Here is a 20,262-nt window from a genome sequence, read left to right as displayed (position 1 = left end):
CAAATTAATAATAGTCAAATTATTGTCAGGACTCAGGTAAGATGACATGCATTAAGTAATCCATATTTGCACATATTTGGACTCGAGTAATGAGAACATCAATCAAGTTTGTTTTGCCTTAACTCCCATCACATTATTATTCGTCATGGCCAGTGCAGCGAACAGCGCCCGACTTCTACTATCCACAGTGTTGTGCCCATTCTTACTAGCGTGCTGTTCCCCATCCCAGACACGTAGAGTCGAGTGACGAAAACGGTTTGCCCATCTTCTGACGGTCCTCAGAGGTCACTATTTCGTTGACCACTTATAAGACAGAACACACATCGATGGGAAAGCTTGTTGGTCTTTTCAAGGACTTATTGTGTGAAAAACATTGCGGTGAAAACTCGGATGAGTTTCCACTTCCACACAGCACCTCTCAGCCAGGTATGATATTGTTCTTTTTGCTACGGAAATTGCCTTTTGACCCATTTTGCTGCCAAAGCAGGGTATTTACGAGGCTGGAAACAGGTGCTGCTACGACGTTTTTTCAACATTCTCCTGAGGATCATGTGCCTTGACGGTTCTCGAATATTTCACCACATGGCCCTTGTATATTGGACACGTTTCAAGCAATCAGGTGAACGGGAAAAGCTCGACTCGTCCATCAATTACGATCGTGTTGCTCTGGATCTTCGTCCTAAAGGACATCCCTATCGATCCGATGCACTCTGCAACCTTGCTATTTCTCTTCGTGTGCGATACAAGCAATGGGGCCAAACGGAAGACCTAGAAGAAGCCATCAACCTCGAGCGAGCCGCCCTGGTACTGCGCCCCGTGGGCCATGCCGATCGTCCTACCTCTTTGAACAACCTTGCAGTCTCACTGCACACTCGATTTGATGAGAATGGAAGGACAGAAGACCTCGAAGAGGCAATCAACTTGAACCGAGCCGCCCTAGAGCTCCGACCTGAAGGCCATCCTGGTCGTTTTATGTCTCTGGGCAATCTTGCGAGTTCCCTACACACCCGGTTTTCGCAATGTGGAAGAAACGAGGACCTTGAGGATGCAGTGAGGCTGTTCCGGGGTGCCATAGAACTGTGTCCCGAGAGTCACCCTGGTCGTTCTACGACCCTCAGCATGCTCGCATATTCGCTACACACCCGATTCTCGCAGCACGGGGCGATTAGTGACCTTGAGGAGTCCGTAGAATTAGAGCGAGCAGCCTTAGAACTTCGCATCAAGGGTCATTCTGATCGATCTATGTCTCTGAATAATCTTTCGGTTTTCCTAGACACTCGATTCTCGCAATTTAGAAGGCTAGAGGATCTTGAAGAGGCTATCGAGTTGAAGCGAGCTGCCCTGGAACTCCTCCCAGAAGGCCATCCTCTTACTTCTATGTGTCTGAACAACCTTGCTGATTCCCTGCACTCCCAGTATCAGCAGCGTGGAGCGATTAAGGACCTTGAGGAAGCAATCGAACTGAACCGAACTGCTCTCAAGCTTCGCCCCGCGGGTCACCCTGATCGTTTTATGTCTTTAGGAAACCTTGCGTATTCCCTGCATACTCGATTCTCGCAGTTCGGAAAGACTGAAGACCTTGAGGAGGCCATCGTGCTAGAGCGAGCGACCGTGGATCTTTGCCCCGAAGGTCATCTCCATCGATGTACATCTCTGAGCAACCTTGCAGCTTTCCTGCAGACTCGATTCATGCACAATGGAAGGACAGAGGACCTCAATGAAGCTGTTGAGTTGCACCGAGCCACCCTGGAACTGCGACCAAAAGGCCATCCTGATCGTTTTATGTCGCTGGATAATCTTGCACATTCTTTGCACACTCGATTCTTCCAATATGAAAGGGTCGAAGACCTCCATGAGGTTATTGAATTGGAGCGAGCCGCCCTGGAGGTCTGCCCCAAAGACCATATTCTTCGGTCTCTATCTCTGAACAACATTGCAGATTCTCTACACACTCGATACTTGCAGCACAGAAAGACCGAGGACCTCGAGGAGGCAATCGAGTTGAACCGATCCGCCTTCGAGCTTTACCCCGAAGACCATTCCGATCGTTCTTTGTCTCTAAGCAATCTTGCAAATACCCTGCGCACTCGATTCGAGGAAAAAGGAGAGGTTGGGGATATTGAGGAGACAGTTCGACTGGACCGAGCCGCCTTGGAGCTCCGCCCGGAAGGCCATACTCTTCGTTCCGCTTCACTAGAAAACCTCGCGAATTCCTTATATGCTAAAACTAAGCGACAATGGCGCACGGAGGACTTCGAGGAATGTATGCAATTACTGGAACTTGCAACTACTCACAAATTCTCGCGATGAATAGAGCGATTATCTGCTGCACGGCGATGGGCAGGGCTTGCAAGAACGCACGATCATGGGACTGGATTCGCGGCATACAAAGCAATAATGTCATTGCTTCAACTTGCTCTCACCATGAATCCAACTCTGCGTGGACAACACGACCTCCTTCTCAGAATCAGCGACTACAGAATGCTCGCATTGGAGGCGGCCTCCTACGCAATAGAGAAAGATAACTTGGAAAACACTGTTGAGATTCTTGAGCAAGGCAGGGGCTTGCTCTGGGCGCAGTTGCGCGGTTTTAGGACTCCTCTGGATCGACTTGCTGAAACAAATGAAGAACTAGTCGACAGATTCAGGAGAGTTAGTCGTCAATTGGAGAACCTTGCAACGTCGCACGAAGCATCAACGTTTGGATCAACCATGAGTAGAAGAGGGTCCCTTGCCCCGGACATGCAAACTGTACTGAAGTCATTTGACGAGCAGCTGAAGTTAAAGAGACAACTCTCAGATGAACAAGAAGGGATTATCGGTAAAATTCGACGAGTTCCAGGGTTCGAGAGTTTCCTTGCTACGACGCCATTTGAAGAACTGAAGCGCGCGGCTTCAGAGGGTCCGGTTATCATAGTCAACCACTCTAAATATCGTTCCGATGCCCTCATTATCCACTCCAGCGATAACCCAACGGTTACTTGTATTCCGATAGATGAGAAGTTCTACGAGGAAAGCATTGCTTTGTGCGATGAGCTCGTAGAAACACGCCGCCGACTTAGTCCTGATTCGCTGGAATATGACGAGAAGCTCCGCGAAGCAATGAAGACGCTATGGTACAGAGTCGCCTCCAAAGTCGTCGTCAAACTGAAGGAGCTCGGGATTGCCGAAGGAAGTCGTATTTGGTGGTGTCCGACTTCGATGTTGTCTGTCCTGCCTTTCCACGCCGCGGGACCATTTGAGGATGGTGTGGCACTGAGATACTTATGTGATTATTATGTCTCCTCGTATACTCCGACACTCGGAGCCCTCATCAACGCGCGAATAGGCGGTCACGAAGACGAACCAACAGTGCTTGTCATCGGAGACGTCTCACTCCGGTCAGCTAAGCAGGAGATTTCGAATATCCGAAATTGTGGGGTGAGCACCAAGTTGCTTGTCAACAAGACAGTGTCTCGTGAGGCAGTGATCAGAGCGCTCCAGGAAACGACATGGGTTCACTTTGTTTGCCATGGGCATCTAGACGCGGTGCCCTTCAATTCTTCGTTCAACCTGTCTGGAGGCGAGCTAACATTACTCGATATCGTCCAAGCTAATCTCCCGACTGCGGAATTTGCATTTCTCTCCGCCTGCCATACTGCCGAACAACCCCACGACGACGCGCACGATGAGGTCCTTCACCTCGCCGCGGCAATGCAATTTTCCGGTTTTCGGAGTGTGATTGGTTCGATGTGGGAACTTCTTGACGAGGATGGACCTGCATTTGCGAGGACTGTTTATGAGTACATGAACGACTGCGAAGAGGGTGAAGTGAAGTACAAAAGGGCGGCTGAGGGACTTCGGAAAGCGGCTCTCAACTTGAAATCGCGGAACGGGATTCGGGCCGAGCGATGGGTCAATCTCGTGCATATAGGTGCATGAACGATCATGATATATTACAAGTCTTGTACTCTATACTTTCTATATTTCTCTTATGTTTGTCTAGCGAAATGGCAATGCCAGCCAATTTTATCACGACGCGAAGCTGAAAGATAATTAAAAAACCTCAAATGTGCTCATCCTTCTATTAGGTGAATCACTATTAAAACAATACCATCCTGATAAACAATCCTGCTGTGTGACTAACGTTGAATTGACAACAAGGATTATCTAGTGGGACTGGCAAGAGCACGTGTTCTCTCATTTTCGGCTTGGCTCGTCAAGAAGACGTTACCCGAGCTTGATAACAGATAAGGTCTCTTATCAACCAACTCTTTCTAATCCAAGTTGCTCTGCTTGTTACTATCTTCAACGAGCCTCTTCTCTGCACTGTGTGTGATGGTTAAGTTTCAGGCGCATAATAATATATAACTGATTGTACGTCGCAAGACTCAAGTCCAGATGCCACGCGGCGCTCGAACATGCATCTCCACTTTGATGTCGGGCGATAATCACTAAACGTACTCGGGACATGTCCGGAAAATTGTTACCACCATGGTCAAACTGTACTCCTATGCCTTCTTTCTGATGCTTCCCTATTGCACTGAGCGCCTGCCACGCGGCATGATTCGCCAATCTGTCTTTTGCAGTACGCGGAAGGATTGATCACGCGTTTAACTGTTCTATGTATACCACAATTTGCATGCGTAACCAACACTGCCGGGTGATTGTATCACGCTTTCCTGGTGGTTCTTGTATTGAAGCCGTCGCGCGGACGGACATGACGGGTCCGAGTCAGAACAGCTTCCATCTCGCACCCGCATGGTCTGCGAAGATTTAAAGATGGATGACATTTCACCCCCAATTTCTTACACCATTGCAAGCAAACCAGCTTGAACCTCGAGAAATGGCGCCGTTACGCAGTCTCGCAGTCGTTACTGGCTTAGCTCTTCTGACGTCGGCTCGACAGATCCCCACAGTCGACGGCGTGATTGGTGGTGTGCCAACTGCAACGTCCACTGTCGGTGCATCTCGCATCGTCGAAGATGTTGTACAAGTTTCTGGAACCCCAGTTCCAGGTAAAATGCGATTCATAACGAATTCTGGCGTCTGTGGTGAGTCAAGAAATATATGGTTTAGTTGTCATAAATCGGTTCTACTGACAGCCTTGACTCTCAGAAACGACGAAAGGCGTGTTTCAAGCGTCGGGCTATGCTGACCTTACGACGAACCAGAGCATGTGGCAAGTATCATGCTGCATTAAGATGAGCGTTGGTTTGTTAAATTCTTGACTTAGGTGGTGGTTCTTTGCGGCCCGGAACAATCCTGAGTCAGCTCCCCTCGCAATCTGGCTGAATGGTGGTGTATGTGTTACGCTTAATTATTCATCCAATGCATTGATTAGCGTCCAAACCAATTTAAGCCCGGATCCTCTTCCATGATCGGTCTTTTCCAAGAAAATGGAGTCAGTCTCTTTGCCAAATATTATCATTCGCGCTCTGATAGCGTGCTCCTCAGCCATGCAGAATTAATACAGACGAGAAAACGCTATCGCTAAATCCTTTCTCATGGAATAATAACGCAAATATGTAAGCTCTCTATAGGGCTTCTTGTGCGGTATAACTAAGGAGCGTCTATGCAGGCTTTACATTGATCAGCCGAGTTCGTACCTCCATTGATCATTTCAAAATAACTCCGATTAATGAGTTTCTGCAAAGTCGGTGTCGGTTACTCGCATGGAGACCTTGAGGTTTCGGGCGCGAAGCAAGCTGCAGAAGCTGTTTGGAAAATGCTCCAAATCTTCTTTTCGAATCCAACATTCTCGTCGCTGGCAAAGCGTGATTTTGCGCTTTGGACAGAGTCGTAAGAACTCGCTTATCTGATCCCATTTATAGCAATCACTAATTTCTCGGCTGCGAAAGTTATGGCGGCCATTATGGCCCCGCTTTTGCGCACTATTTCCTCGAACAGAATGACGCGATAGCCGCAGGCGCTATTTCTGGTTTTACCATCAACCTTAAGACGCTCGGCGTGGGTAACGGTCTGACAGACCCACTGAACCAGTACCCGCAATATATGGAGTATGCAGCGTCTAATCCATACGAGCAAACTGTCTCGACTAGTGTCATTACCAAAGCAAATAATTCATTCTACACTAAAGGCGGATGTCAATCACTGGTAAACATCAGCAATATCATGATATTGTATTTGTTGTGATTGACATGTAATTGACGCGTTTTCCTTTCTATTCTTTCTTAGATCGAGGGGTGCTACAACACTGCTTCGACTTCCACATGCTCGCAGGCTCAGTCGGTCTGCAATAGCAACATTCTATCACCTCTTGCGGGGAACAGAGACGTGTATGACGTACGACAGCCATCTGATGATCCATACCCTCCAGCACTTATGCCTCTCCTGTCGAGCACATCATTCATGTACGTTTCCCAATCGCAATTATCAGGTTCAAAAGACTCTGGATTTAGTCCACTTTGCTGATAATGACTCCAGGAACTCTATTGGAGCGGAATCCACGTGGCAGGAGTCAAATGGTGATGTATATGACAACTTCGCTAGAACGGGCGACTGGATGCTCAACTCCGCGCCTGATCTGGCGGCTGTCGTTGATGCTGGTGTGAGTTTCTATCTCTGGTTCGGATTGTCTATGTCGGGCTCAAAGAACGGGGGTTAGGTCCGTACGGTTATTTATGATGGCGATGCAGATTACATATGTAATTTCAAAGGTGTCGAAGCAATGGTATGCTTCATCTTCCAGTGCCTTCTACCATAATTACATCACGGTCTTACGGGTAACTCGGCCAATTTAAACAGGTCGACCACCTTCAAACTGAATTCAGCACTCTGTACCACCAAGAATCCTTCACAAACTACACCGTAGCAGGACATCCAGCTGGTCTTGTCAAGAATGCAGGAACGTTTTCGTATATTCGTGTTTTCGGCGCGGGACATGAGGTTCCTGCGTACAACTTTACGGGACTTGCGATTGGTCAGGCTGCTGCACAGTTCTTTGAACAAGCTATGAGAGGAGAGCCGTTGACTTCTACGTAAGAGGACGACCTGCTCCGATGCCATGTCAAATGTTCTACTCGGGTTTCTTTGTTAGGAAGTGTAGTACGAATGAGCCATAGGCTGTGTTAAGTACTTGCGCTACAGAGCAATGTATGATGTTAGTATGTAGAAACGCCAGCCTTGTCCCTTTATAAGGACGAGCATACCTTCGCTGTCTTGATGGCCGACCGGAATTTGAAGTATGAAATCATACATAAGGCTTTAAGTTTTCCAACGTCGAGGCAATTCATGCTAGCCGCATGTAACAAGGTTCGATGAAGGGAAGTATTCAGCCGTTACGGTTCTTTGTACACATTTGTTGAGGGTTTGAGCAAGCTTCACTGCAAGTACGTGTTTGCACTAGAACAAGAAGCCAAAGTTAGAGGCTTGCTGCAAGTATTACTTACAGACTCGCCATGATATAATCCTCAGATAATAACACTGAGAACGCGAAGGACGGACAACTGCAGTATATAGGCATATGTGGAGGAAGATCCAATTGGACGGTATACGTCGTTGTCGAACCATGTACTTCATAGAAGGAACGTCCCCAAGAGGTCTTCAAATGAGCCACTAATTCGGCATTTGCCAATGACAATGATTAATTTCAGATAAATGTAGCTCAAAATTAATTTGATGAAGTAGGACGCTGAAACGATTGGACTGAAGGAAAGGTCTGACTAACCTCGTTCGCGGTCGATTAAATCCAAAGCAGCTAGGAGTAATGTATCTGGAAATAGATGGCGAAGCTTTTGAACGTCCTCATCTGATACTAGAGATGTGTTGTGTCAAGTATTAGTGTCCCTTTGAGTTGTTCCATATGACGCGGAATTGTTTTGATTGAGTTAAGACACGAACTTGTTCCTGGGCTGGCATCAAGTTCCTCGAGAACAGCGTTCAGCAGGGCATACAGTTCGGTGGGAACCATTGGCTTGAGAGTTCTCAGTATTGTAAGAGTGGAAGTATCAAATTTATGGATACAGTTGAAGAAAGGTGAAACGAGTTCGCCTGTGCTTTCGGAACGGGCACGTGATGGCATCATCCAAATTTGAGTGGTCCAACTGCCTTTCCTTTACCTTTACATTTATGCACTGTATTCTTGACCACCTCTGAGTCTCTGACAGACGTGAAAGCAGTAATAACGCTCCCAAACAGAAAGCCTTACTCTGGTTTGCATCCATGCCCATCCGATGCATTGTGCATTTCGCACAGGTACACTCGGAGTTTCGTCTCCCCGAACTGGAATCAATTGCCGAGCTCTATGATTTCCGATTTTCTCGACCTGCTCCAGGCTCGCTGCAAGACAGCTCATCAGAAGATTGGGATCCGATGAGACCTTTTTGGGTGATGGATTTCGAAAGAGAAGAACATGCTAGATACTTAGCGGAGCGATGTATCCTTGTCAAGTAAGTTGATTCATTAGATTAATCACGTTCGAGTTCTTATTTCATCAAAACCTCTCTTACAGGTCCGTATATGAATTATACGGCCGTGGCTCATCATATGAGTCGGTATATGCGCAAACACGCGAGAACAAGCATTTATGGGTGCCCTACGCCGAAAATACATCGTTCCGGTTTACCGTAATGGGGTACAACTACAGTATTCCGCTCCGGCGTGTCAAGGAAATTGTAGAAAGCTTCAGATTCATGGACTTCCGAGGACCAATTGATTTGAAGAATCCGGAACTTACTCTATCTGTCTTCGAGGAGTGTGCGTAACATAGTGTTCTACGCATATAGCATGGTTGTCGTGAGCCGTCGTTCCTAACTATGCCATTCCCGATAGATGCGGATCGCGGCACAGCTACTGTCCGCAATAGACATGGAGGGGATGGAGAGTTTTCACAGATCTATTTTGGAAGGTTGGTGGGTCCATTCGCTACACTTCTCTCTCGTCAAAACACATGATAAATGAGGTTAACCATCATAATTATTCGTTTCGTTTCACCATAGATAGCAGAAGGCAAGGCACGAGCTCTAGTGGGAAAATTCGACGTAAAGAAGCGCGCTTACTTTGGAAACACGTCTATGGAAGCTGAGATCTCCTTGCTCATGGCGAATCAAACGCTGGTATTGAGTTTCACTACCTTGGTGATTATTGATAGATTATTAATTTGAAGCGCTTTTGAATATGTAGGCATCACCTGGAAAATTCATTTATGATCCTTTTATTGGAACGGGAAGCATGGCTTATGTGGGTCATTCATTATGATGCTCTTTTTCTTTTAGTTGTGATCCCCGTCGTTTCATTAATGAACGAATAAATAGACGGTTGCGCACTTTGGAGCGCTTGTGTTTGGTTCGGACATTGATGGCCGGCAAATGCGTGGAAAGTGTACAGGTGCTGTCTTGTCTAACAAACCCTCCATGGCTTTAATGACCGGTGCCCTGTATTCGTTTATAGATGATGAACCGGGTATATTACGTGCTGCGGCGCAATATGGCGTTGCTAATCGAGTCTTGGACCTGTGCACTTTCGATATCACGAGGAATCCATTACGGTGTGGCGGTCTTTTCGACGCCATTATCACTGATCCACCATGTATGCCCAGACCCTCATATTTTAAGACATAGGTATTGGCTTACATAACGCTGTATTAGACGGTGTGCGCGCAGGTGCGAAACGTCTAGGTAGGAAACCGACCGACAAGAAAGCCGATCGTGAGCGCAAGCCCGAATACGACGAAGCGCAGAGAAAAGGGTATGGCAGCTTCGTTTTTCGTTGTTTGTATCCTCACGGTTACGCTCAGGCTCATAGAATACGTTCCTCCGAAGCATGCATACGAACTGTCTGAGCTAGTGTCAGATCTCGTACAGTTCGCTCGATATCTGTTACGTCCAAATGGACGACTCGTATTTTTCTTGCCCACAGTCACGGATGAATATGCAGAAGTCGATGTGTACAGCATGCTCTGCGAAGGAATGGAGGTTGTTGCTAATTCAGTGCAGAGCTTCGGTTCCTGGGGAAGAAGAGTGCGTGGTTTTTTTAGGGTAGGTTCTTGGCGGATAAGCGCTCACACTTTGGCTTCCTGGCCTGGCAGTTGATAACAATCAAGAAAACAACGGGTACTTATTACCCTTCCCCATTTGAGACATCAAAGGAAGGAAAAGATCGTGTTTCTGTTTCCGCGCCAGACCGAACTGGAAATGGTGGGCATGTTCCAGCACACAAAGACTTCCGAGAGAAGTACTTCAAAGGGTTTCGGCGAGATACAGACGAAAATGAACCTGGGATGCCACAGGTGGGGCAATTGACGGAACAAAATGGCGGCAGAAGCGGCTGATAAATAAATAGGCGAAGAATGTGGTGGACATCTTGACTGTCCGAAGTTGTTGTAGTCACATTTTTGTAATGGCCCCGAAACGGGTAAAGGCCTGATGCTGGATAATTCTAGTCCTAAATAAGTGCAGTGTAATTGTAATGTACACCCTAAACGGGATTGTTTAGATAGACTAGTTTTCCCGCGCGAGCAAACGGGTTACAGCATGTCTAGAACGCACAGCACAGCTTCTCACAGCAACGCAGCATCCTTCGTCTTTCTATCTAGTGATGACCATTGGCCTCCTTCGCCTTTGTCTTCACGTTAATGTTGTCGTAGATGACGTATCCGGTGAAGGCAACCACCGCAATGCCAAAGCCAGGGAAGATGTTCCTGAACACGGTTGTTCTGGAAAAGATGGGGTGGTTTCGCCACGCCTCGCGTTTCGCCCATGGGTCGCGGTATAGGGGATCTGCCATGGCTTTTCGAGGGCTGTGTGGGCACAAAGACATTAGCAAATACTAACATGAAAGACATAGTAGGCCAGCTCACTACGACAACTAGGGATGTCGTTGGTGTATCACTGTAGCACAGTATGACGAGTAGGGAGAGAAACGTGGGTATGGAACGTCACATGTCACGTTAAGGGCCGGCGTTCTGGGACTTGTCATCACGGCCGATTGCCTTTTCCTATAAAACCCCCCATAGGCCTTTCCCAGATCGTTTCCCCGCTCTCTTCCCTACCCCCACTACCACTGCCCTCGAGTTGCGCTGTCTGTGTCGCACGAGCACCTCTCAGCTCCTCTGAAATGTCCCACGATGTGTCCATGCTCTCCGACGATGAATCTCTCGGCCAGAAGAGCGCGACTCGCCCACAGACAAACGGGCACGTCGCTTATCCCAATGGAAATGGTGCCGCCAATGGAGACAGCCCGATGAGCGAGGATGACAGTGATGACGACGTACCGCTTCTAGTACGTGTCCTGCATACATCGTGCGTCCCGTGCTTAGCTCACGCGGGACACTTTCTCCTGTCCGTAATTGTCTTCCTCTGCTCCAGTCGCAATCCTCACGCGTCAAAGCAGAGTCTGAGACTCCCAAGCGGCCCTTGAAGCGCAAGGTCGCTCATTACTCGTCTTCCAGTGATGATGACGCGCCTCTTGCTTCCTCACAGGTTCGTTCTGCTGCTGTACCTATGCCCGGGGCTGTGGCCGCCACGACAGTTCCTACGTCGGTTGTAGGGGACAAAGCGAAGGTCAAGCGTGCGGCGAAGAGCCGTAGTGCTGCGCCTCCGTCAGATAGCTCGAGTGACGATGATGACGACGTGCCTTTGGGCGTGAAAATCTCTCCTAATGGGAAGGCTAACGGTAAAGCAAAGGCACCGCCCAGGAAAAAGGTGAAAAAAGAGGAGGACGAAGACGTCGACTTCTCCCCTGCCTCAGATACAGAAGCTCCCAAAAAGGGTAAAACTAAAGCCAAGGCAACCCCGAAGGCTAACGGTACAGCAAACGGCAAAGCAAATGGCAAGGGCAGAAGGAAGGCGAAGGCGAAGTCTGAAGACATGTCCGAGGACGATAAGCCTCTCACCACCAAAAAGCGTGCAAAAACTGAACCCACCTCAGATGAAGACATAAAGCCGAAAGCTAAGAAGCGGGCATTAAAGGTAAAGAAGGAAGATGATGAAGCGGAAGCCTCTTCGTCACAAACAACGAAGAGGAAGGGCAAGGTAGACGACGATGAGGAGGGTGAGGAGGTCTTCCGATGGTGGGAGAACGAGGATCCTAACGGCGATGGCTCGATCAAGTGGAATACGCTGGAGCACAATGGTGTGTACTTCCCTCCGCCCTACGAACCATTGCCGTCGGACGTGAAGATGAAATACGACGGTATGTGTTTGTCATGGTACAACTAGACTGGCGTGTTCAACCTGCATCGTTGTTAGGCAAACCCGTCAACCTCCCACCTGATTCGGAAGAAGTTGCTGGTTTTTACGGACAGATGCTGGAGACGGATCACGCACAAGATGCTGTCTTTAACAAGAACTTCTTCAAAGACTTCCTCAAGGTCCTCGAAGAGCATCCTCCGGTACATTGACAAGCTTCATCATTTACATTACCCTGTACTCATAGTCATACAGCGTGATGGTACGATGATCAAGGAGTTCGATCGATGCGACTTCCGTCCAATGTTTGATTATTATGAGGCGCAGAAGGCGAAGAAAAAGGCCATGACCACCGCAGAGAAGAAAGCCGCCAAGGCGGAGAAGGACAAGGTCGAGGCACCTTTCACTACTTGCGTGCTCGATGGTCGCAAAGAAAAGGTTGGCAATTTCAGGATCGAACCTCCAGGTCTTTTCCGTGGTCGTGGCGAACATCCTCGTAAGGGTTCCTTGAAGGTTCGCATACTTTGCCCGCTTCATTAGTGTGATGCGTCCTGATGAGATCGATGACAGCTTCGAGTACGACCCGAAGATGTAACCATCAACATCGGCGAGAGTGCTACCATTCCGAAACCGAACATGCCAGGGAAGTGGAAGGCCGTTATTCACGACCAGACTGTAACATGGCTTGCGAATTGGACGGAGAACGTCAATGGGAACCACAAATACGTCTTCCTTGCTGCTGGCTCATCACTTAAAGGACAAAGCGATATGATGAAGTTTGAAAAGGCTCGTGAGCTGAAGGTACACATTATTCGTCATTCCTCTATACTGCTCATGGCTAATGCCATGCAACATAGGAACATGTTGACCGTATACGAAAGGACTACAACGTTGAGCTGAGGAGTAAACTCATGGCCGATCGACAACGAGCAACGGCAATGTATTTCATTGATCGCTTGGCACTGCGAGCGGGAAACGAGAAGGGTGAAGACGAGGCCGACACTGTCGGTTGTTGTTCGCTGCGATGCGAGCATGTCACTCTCGAGCCTCCGAACTTCCTGATCTTTGACTTCCTTGGCAAGGACTCCATTCGCTTCTACAAACGCGTCGAGGTTGAACCTCAAATCTTCAAGAACATTCGCATATTCAAGGAGAACAAAGAGGACTCAGATGCGCTCTTCGATCGTGTTACCGTAAGTCGTCCTTGGTCTTATATTTCCTTTGTCCAGGCAAAGTCGATCTAATGATCTATATTAGACCACTCTCTTAAACAAACATCTTCAATCATACATGAAGGGTCTTACTGCGAAGGTCTTCCGTACTTACAATGCTTCGATAACCCTCCAACAGCAACTCGAAGTATATACTCCTAGTGACGGTTCCGTACAGGAGAAGCTAAATGCGTTCAACAAAGCGAATCGTATGGTTGCTATTCTCTGTAACCATCAAAGATCCGTACCGAAGACCCATTCTGCTTCAATGGAGAAGATGACCGACAAGGTTTGTCGTGGTTTTCCCCAGCATAGGCTAACGGCATGGTATGCTTATCTGTTCATACGTAGCTTCGCGCTATCAAGTACGAGCGAATGAAGATGCGTCATATACTCTTTGATATGGATCCCAAGTTCAAGAAGAAAAAGGATTATAAGGACGACGAGTCAGACATTGATGACGAATGGATCACTCAACACGAGGAGTCGCTGAAGGAGAAGGAGGTCGAGAAAGCGAAGAAGAAATTCGCGAAGGACAATGAGAAGGCCGAGGCAGAGGGCGAGAAGCCGAAACCTGAATCCGAGCTCCAAGAACGCATCAAAGACATCGAAGATGAGTTCAAGCGACTCGAGAAGGAGCGTGGTACAGGCAAAGCGAGTTTGAAGCGGGCTCGACCAGTTGAGAAGATCGAGGAGGCTATCGAGAAGTTGACCGAGCGCATCAAAACTCATAAACTTCAGATGGTAGATCGGGAAGAAGGTAAAGAGGTTGCACTCGGCACGAGGTAAGTCACCTTATTGTAGACATGTCTGTACCCCTGCTTATTCCGTTTTGTTTAGTAAAATCAACTATCTCGACCCTCGGTGAGCACTTTTTACGCTTCTATTGTATATCTCTTCTGATCCATGACCGTTACAGAATTACTCAAGCCTGGTGTAAAGAATACTCGGTCCCGATTGAGAAGATCTTCTCGAAAACTCTACTGGCTAAATGTAAGCCTATCTACTTTTGTCGACCATATCTATCTAACTTCGTTGTTTTAGTCCCATGGGCGATGGAAGTAGACAAGGACTGGAGGTTCTAAGTATACAACTCCTGAAACGATGTACACGTCGTTTCTCTTAATCGTCCCGAACGCATCTTCCCCGGTATACGTAGACTCACTGCCTGGCGGTTGGACTTCATTTTCCTTGCCAGCGCAGATATACATCTTTTCACAGATCGGATACAAGGATTCATACACTCATAGTTGCATATAGGACCATAGAGCTCCCTTGTATTTATTCCGAGGGGATGTTCATCGTTCATCATTATAGCATATTGCAATTCAAACTTTTTTCTTTTCTCATCGGGCATTTATTTTCAATTGTGGCTCTGTTCTACTCTGTTCTCATCGCATTACCAAACTAAACTTGCATTACGGTCCGTTCATAGCAGTATTTTTCAACGATCAAAATTATAAAATGACATGTTGTATGAATAGAAACTTTATAGTCGGTTGTTTCGAGTTCGGAAGATCCTTCGTTGAGATGAGGAGTGAATAGGAAAATAACTCGATACGTGTGTTGTTATATAGTGAGTTGTTGACTGTCCAGAGGTGCAAAGCACAGTGCCACCCGAACTCTGCACAGGCAGACTGAAACCCGTGCTCAGGCCAGACTCTCTGCCAGGAACAATCGTTGTAAGCAGAGGCTCATCCCAGTACGTGATTCGGGTAGCGCATCGCCCTAACCAGTGGTTACCTAGACTTCTGAGTTAACGTGTCGTATCACCTCCAAAGGAGGGGCTGCTTCCACCGGGATGCAATTTGTAAAAAGTTACAGACATTGCAGGAACGATCACATATAGTGGAACTTGTTGTCTCTAAGGCACCAAATGATGTATATTGTTCTCCGCATAGAGACACTTCTAATCACACTCAAAATTTCCAGCGATCCGATTGATGTGTTTTAGCGTCTGCAAATCCTACTGTACATCTCAGCTAAGATGTACAGTGCAGCTTCGCTATGATTCAGCCGGGATACTCTTATTTCGTGACTCGGATGAGGGTCAATTGCAGTTCGGGTCACTATGCCACGGAAGTTCATGCCTTTAAAGAGCACACAATGTGAGTATTCAGTACCTTCATATTCACTTCCAATTTTTCAATGACAAACCAGACGCTCGACTACACTTTTATGCGACTTTTCCACGCTCGTTCCGATACAGCAGTAGATGCCGATCCGAGTTCGGTTGCGTTTTACGTCTCCGAAATTGTCACCACGGGATACTTCGATGTAGGACTACTGACTATCTTAGTCTATTATGCTCGTGAGTACTATGCTTAACTAAAGCTAAGGTCTAATGACAGAAATAACTTTCTAGTCTTAACAAGCGACAGAGAAGTAGATGGTTTCTTTCTATCGCTTAGCGACATGCTGAAATAGGTATTTCTAGGTGAAGTATTTCTGGGTGAGTTTAGTATTGGCTCCTATATAGGCGTATCCCAATGATAGCGTTGAAGGGGAAGCCACTCGCCCCCATAAGTCTAATTTATTTTACAGTAAGAGCTATTGAATTATGGTGAATAAACTCATTCTGATCATGGAGTTTTAGAATCGCTACGTCGGAGTCCTCGGACAGATTTGTGGAGTTCTCAGTGAGTGCTAAGATGATCCAAATACCAGTAACTTGTGCAAACTAGTATACCTGCACATTTTACTACAGACGATTGTTTCAATCTCAGTCTTTTGAGGTAAGAAAGGGACTATATGATCAAGAGAGTGTACTGACATCTAATCAACCTCATTTACTCACAGCTGTATGTTCTGTTTATTGTCATCGATACATTCTACTTAGCACTGACTTATGGATTAGGCCGAGCAATCATATGGGTTGGAAATCTATGCAGTGAGTGCACGATTCTTACTTAAAACATAGCCTTTTAATCTAGTCATTAGACTTTATCACAATTCTGCTTATAGATTGTGAGGAAATTCCGACAGTCAATCGAACTCTTACGTACATATGACCATCTGCAGATGTTCTTCAAATCCGCGTAATGGCACTGTATCATCCGAGTAAGCATAAGATAATATTAGAGGGCCGTTTAGCTGAAGATTTAAACAGACAAGACGCTTTCAATCTTCCTGAAAATACTTCTCGCTGCTGAAGCATGTCTCGAATTTGGCATACTTATCTATGGGAATTTATTTCAGAATGGTAAGTCCACCATTACGCTTTCTCTTTGAGTGTCAGAGAGGCTAAGGAGCAGTATCTTTCAGTTGTTGTCGTGAGCCTTGCGGAAGGTGTCACCTTTTGTGGGGAGAGCACAGAGACCCCAGAAATACTGGAAATCATCTCATGGTAGGTGACTTACTTATATATTTCAGCTCTGGCTAATCCAGAGTAGGATCGTCCCTTTAACATACGGAGCGATCTTGCTATGTCTAGCTCTTTTTAAGAGTGCGGAGTACTGGAGAATGTCATCCGGATCCAAAGGATTCCATCTTATCACAGTTCTTATCAATGATCAAATGTTATATTTTGCCTTGTAAGTAGGATTTTCACTCTGACAAAGTTTCAAGCTGATTGCCATAGTGTAATATTCTGTTGCACGCTGAACATAGTTGAAATCACAATATTTGTGAGCAATACTTTCGCGTCAAATCTCTTAGCTGCTGCTGGGAGCCCAGCTCTCCTCTGTCTCCTCGGAGGCTACCTCCTGATTAATCTGAAAGAGGCAGGCCAGCTGGGAGTGAATGGAGGAACGACTGACAGGTCAAAGGTTATAAGTGACATTGAATTCGCTGGTGGTATGTCGATCCTCTCTTCAATCTTGTTGATTTCTAATGCAGCTATTACGCTGCAGGTGCTCCAATTGCTGCCTCGACTGACTCGGAAGAATGAATGTCTAGCGGTTGAAGATGCGAATCCTTTGTATTTTTCCAATTAAGGCTGTGGCTCCATTTAATGTTATTATATGCTTATTTGATATCCTATGTGCATTCATTCACCTCCGATTGTTATTTGGTGATATGGAAATTATTTATTCTAGCTGCCTTATCAGGCGCCTGAAATTGGGACAATATACACAAATGCAGAGCGTCCAATCAGTGAATATTAAATAAGTCTGATTAAGTCAAAGCCAGGACATTTTATGTCGAAAAGTTCTAGAATTAGCACAGCAATTAGTAATAAAAACACAAGGACCTATATATGTATATATCTGCAAAATGGCAAATTGGACCTGAACTACTTAGCATACTTGTTTACTCTCTTCAAGACTGCTTGTACATGAGCATAAACAGTCTTCATTGACTCTCCGACCCAGTGGAAGAAGGGGCAGAGGTTAGACGTTGCTCACATAATGGATACCATTCTCAGTAACATGATCCTTGAGGAGCAGGTTGCCCATGCCTCTCCATTTCTTGTCTCATACTCATAGCCATGGTCTACATAAGCTGTTGCATAATATTAAAGTCCTTGATTTTTCATGCTACTTCTGAGTTATGATTAGTGATTATTGTAGAGTATAGAAAGTGAAAGGAATGGCCATGACAACTGTAGACTCAGTACAGAAAAGTTCAAAGCTCTGTAAGTAGGATAAGGACAAGGTTGAGGTACTTCTTACAGCTTGTATATATACTGATAGTAATGAAATAGCTGGGTCTATTGAGAGTGCAATTATTTTCTACTTCACTATTGCTATCAGTACTGATGAAAACTTTGAGCCAGACCTAGAGATAGAACCAGTACTACTATTTAGAGTACTACTATTCCAAACTCGAATATGCTGGGGGAATGGAATACTGTTCCTTAAAATCAAACATACTATAGCTTGTGTATTAGACAGAGAGAAGTGTAAACAAAGACCAGAAATACATCTTTCTTACTACTTACTCATTATTAAATGCTAAAGTGACACAATAGAGTTTAGATGAAATTATAAGTACAAGGTAGTTAAAATTCTTTCTATGTACATGTCATATCATTATTACACACTAATCAGTTAGTCTTGTTAACTCAAGTAATAGGTCTGTATAAATCCTAGAGATATTAACAAGTAATACAATACTTACAGAACATAGGATACTAATTCTGTAGAGTAGGGAGGTAAACTAGTACACAAGCTTAGGGCTCAAACTTAGTAATGGAATCTATAATTATACATAGGTCTACTGTGTTCTTATCACATACTTCTAATGACTTAGTACTCTAATAAGTATCCTAATAGATTCTAAAATACTATATAGTCTTAATACTAAATAAAAGAGGTATCTAGATAGGATAAGCTTTCTAACTGTGTACAAGCTCTACAAGAGCAAATTATTAGACAGAATGTCTTGTCTGTAAGGAGAGGGTAATATACATTATTCTTTCTTTTAGAGACATTACATACTTATTAAATATAAGGCCTTTAGTAATAAGATCTATCCTTTACATTATATCCTAACTTTTACAAATCTATTTTATACACCTCAGTCAAGACAGCTTGTATTACTTTGGTCTGATTTGAGTAGAGTACTCTTGTCTTATATCTTAAACAAAACATAATTACAGTTTGAATATTATACTAACTTACAACTTATAAAGAGCTTGAAATATACTCTATTATATACTTAGTACTCTTACTTTTAATAGTAAACTACACTCTTAACTACAGATTCATTCAAAATTTCCTTACTCATCCTAATACTAGATACATAAATCCTAGTTTGGTTCTGTTATTTATCTCCAAAATTGTCACTAAAAAGTGCTTCAATATAGTACTACTAATTGTCTTAGTCTATTAAGTATGTGTGTACTATACTAGTTAAAACAAGATCCTACTAATAGATTTAACTTTTCTAGTCACAACTATAAATAAAGAGATAGACAGTTTATTCTTATCTAAGTCTCTTAAGTAGATACTAAACTTTGTATGTGTAAGTAAAATGCTTCTGGGTAAACTTAATAAATGATTAGTTTTATACACTTGTGTTCTAATAATAATAATGAAGGGCAAGCTAGTTAACCTTACAAGTTTTATTTATTTTATAGTAAGACTTATTAACTAATATAGTAGTTAAGCTTATTCTAACTATAGAAATCCAGATTTGTTTTATTGTTAGTAAGTAACTACTTACATAAGACTATTACATAGTTTAATAAACTCAGATACATTTTTGTACTAAATAACATCTTTAATGTTAGTCTTTTAAAGTAGGAAAGGAGAAACATTATTAGAAATATTTACTAACTTTTAATCAAATCTTTTACTCACAGTTATATATTGTACTTTCTAATAAGTTACTTGTAATACTAACTCAATAATTAGAATAAGTAACTGTTTAGACTAGTAAAATATATAGTAAGTAATCTAGTACCTTTTAATATTAATTAATATAAGTCTACTATATAGCTTACTACAATTCTGAGAGTTCTAAGAGTTCTGTCTTAGAACTCACTTGTGTAGTCTCAGACTACATATACAGTTCCTGGCTCTAAGCTACACACACTTAGTTCTAGCCTTAAGTTATATATATAGTTTCCTTTTTTACTTGTATTACACTTTTCTTTAGTCTGAGCTACTTTCCTTTCTTCTCTAGTATATATAACTTATATTTACACCTTTATTACACTAGTTCTTATTTACTAACTGTAACAAAAGTGTATCTTATTATATACTCACAGTTCTTGTTTACTAACTGTAATAAAGATACTTTTGTCCTATTAGTCCTTGTGTGTTCTATAGTCTTAAAGCTTAGTGTTTAGTACTTTACTAATACTGTTCTACTTTTTTTTAATATTAACAAAGTAGTCTTTGTTATAGTATGTATTAGTAAGGTTCTACCAGCCTTCCTAAATGTCTCCCTACTGTTAGTAAGGTTCTAACCTTTCTAAACACAGTTCTAACATTAGTAAGGCCCTTTCAGCCTTTCTAAATAATTAATAAGTTCTT

The 20,262-nt window shown here is 44.5% G+C and overlaps 6 protein-coding genes across 6 annotated transcripts; 5 read left to right on the top strand and 1 right to left on the bottom strand.

Annotated features, from left to right (window-relative positions):
* Window positions 1-326: 326 nt before the first annotated feature.
* On the top strand, window positions 327-3,921 carry FOMMEDRAFT_156764 (TPR-like protein; the record flags this gene model as incomplete). Its single annotated transcript, XM_007267007.1, has 3 exons — window positions 327-426; window positions 488-2,263; window positions 2,345-3,921. 3 exons carry the CDS (start codon window positions 327-329, stop codon window positions 3,919-3,921), a joined length of 3,453 nt encoding a protein of 1,150 aa, XP_007267069.1.
* An 897-nt stretch (window positions 3,922-4,818) lies between these two features.
* On the top strand, window positions 4,819-7,157 carry FOMMEDRAFT_20470 (serine carboxypeptidase). The gene is made up of 12 exons (XM_007267006.1): window positions 4,819-5,033; window positions 5,098-5,161; window positions 5,216-5,282; window positions 5,342-5,383; window positions 5,437-5,507; window positions 5,561-5,580; window positions 5,637-5,781; window positions 5,841-6,096; window positions 6,178-6,353; window positions 6,427-6,550; window positions 6,608-6,673; window positions 6,748-7,157. The coding sequence occupies exons 1-12, from the start codon at window positions 4,826-4,828 to the stop codon at window positions 6,982-6,984; spliced, it is 1,476 nt and encodes a 491-aa protein (XP_007267068.1). The 5' UTR covers window positions 4,819-4,825; the 3' UTR covers window positions 6,985-7,157.
* A 1,006-nt stretch (window positions 7,158-8,163) lies between these two features.
* On the top strand, window positions 8,164-10,270 carry FOMMEDRAFT_85868 (RNA methylase; the record flags this gene model as incomplete). The annotated part of the gene is made up of 10 exons (XM_007267005.1): window positions 8,164-8,390; window positions 8,453-8,697; window positions 8,773-8,856; window positions 8,944-9,056; window positions 9,124-9,180; window positions 9,255-9,321; window positions 9,391-9,528; window positions 9,588-9,687; window positions 9,737-9,959; window positions 10,028-10,270. 10 exons carry the CDS (start codon window positions 8,164-8,166, stop codon window positions 10,268-10,270), a joined length of 1,497 nt encoding a protein of 498 aa, XP_007267067.1.
* A 260-nt stretch (window positions 10,271-10,530) lies between these two features.
* Window positions 10,531-10,725, bottom strand: FOMMEDRAFT_85235 (uncharacterized protein; the record flags this gene model as incomplete). The annotated part of the gene is made up of 1 exon (XM_007267004.1): window positions 10,531-10,725. One exon carries the CDS (start codon window positions 10,723-10,725, stop codon window positions 10,531-10,533), a length of 195 nt encoding a protein of 64 aa, XP_007267066.1.
* Window positions 10,726-10,998: 273 nt separating this feature from the next.
* FOMMEDRAFT_20466 (uncharacterized protein) lies at window positions 10,999-14,763 on the top strand. Its single transcript, XM_007267003.1, has 10 exons — window positions 10,999-12,132; window positions 12,189-12,331; window positions 12,384-12,641; window positions 12,699-12,929; window positions 12,986-13,321; window positions 13,386-13,628; window positions 13,691-14,124; window positions 14,180-14,203; window positions 14,259-14,332; window positions 14,384-14,763. The coding sequence occupies exons 1-10, from the start codon at window positions 11,442-11,444 to the stop codon at window positions 14,422-14,424; spliced, it is 2,475 nt and encodes an 824-aa protein (XP_007267065.1). The 5' UTR covers window positions 10,999-11,441; the 3' UTR covers window positions 14,425-14,763.
* Window positions 14,764-15,487: 724 nt separating this feature from the next.
* On the top strand, window positions 15,488-17,228 carry FOMMEDRAFT_156759 (uncharacterized protein; the record flags this gene model as incomplete). The annotated part of the gene is made up of 7 exons (XM_007267002.1): window positions 15,488-15,650; window positions 16,361-16,399; window positions 16,449-16,541; window positions 16,604-16,685; window positions 16,732-16,872; window positions 16,920-17,134; window positions 17,191-17,228. The coding sequence occupies 7 exons, from the start codon at window positions 15,488-15,490 to the stop codon at window positions 17,226-17,228; spliced, it is 771 nt and encodes a 256-aa protein (XP_007267064.1).
* Between the last annotated feature and the right edge of the window lie 3,034 nt (window positions 17,229-20,262).

This window comes from Fomitiporia mediterranea (assembly GCF_000271605.1).
Source record: "Fomitiporia mediterranea MF3/22 unplaced genomic scaffold FOMMEscaffold_6, whole genome shotgun sequence".
Lineage (NCBI taxonomy): Eukaryota > Fungi > Basidiomycota > Agaricomycetes > Hymenochaetales > Hymenochaetaceae > Fomitiporia > Fomitiporia mediterranea.
Note: the sequence above shows the minus strand (reverse complement) of the source record. Positions and strands in the feature narration are given on the sequence as shown.

Coding starts and splice junctions, on each gene's coding strand:
- FOMMEDRAFT_20466 (XM_007267003.1), top strand. CDS start 11,442: ATGCCCGGGGCTGTGGCCGCCACGACAGTTCCTACGTCGGTTGTAGGG. Junction 12,930..12,985: donor AAAAGGCTCGTGAGCTGAAG/GTACACATTATT, acceptor CATGCAACATAG/GAACATGTTGACCGTATACG. Junction 14,333..14,383: donor GAAAACTCTACTGGCTAAAT/GTAAGCCTATCT, acceptor TCGTTGTTTTAG/TCCCATGGGCGATGGAAGTA.
- FOMMEDRAFT_20470 (XM_007267006.1), top strand. CDS start 4,826: ATGGCGCCGTTACGCAGTCTCGCAGTCGTTACTGGCTTAGCTCTTCTG. Junction 5,508..5,560: donor TGGAATAATAACGCAAATAT/GTAAGCTCTCTA, acceptor GCGTCTATGCAG/GCTTTACATTGATCAGCCGA. Junction 6,097..6,177: donor AAGGCGGATGTCAATCACTG/GTAAACATCAGC, acceptor ATTCTTTCTTAG/ATCGAGGGGTGCTACAACAC.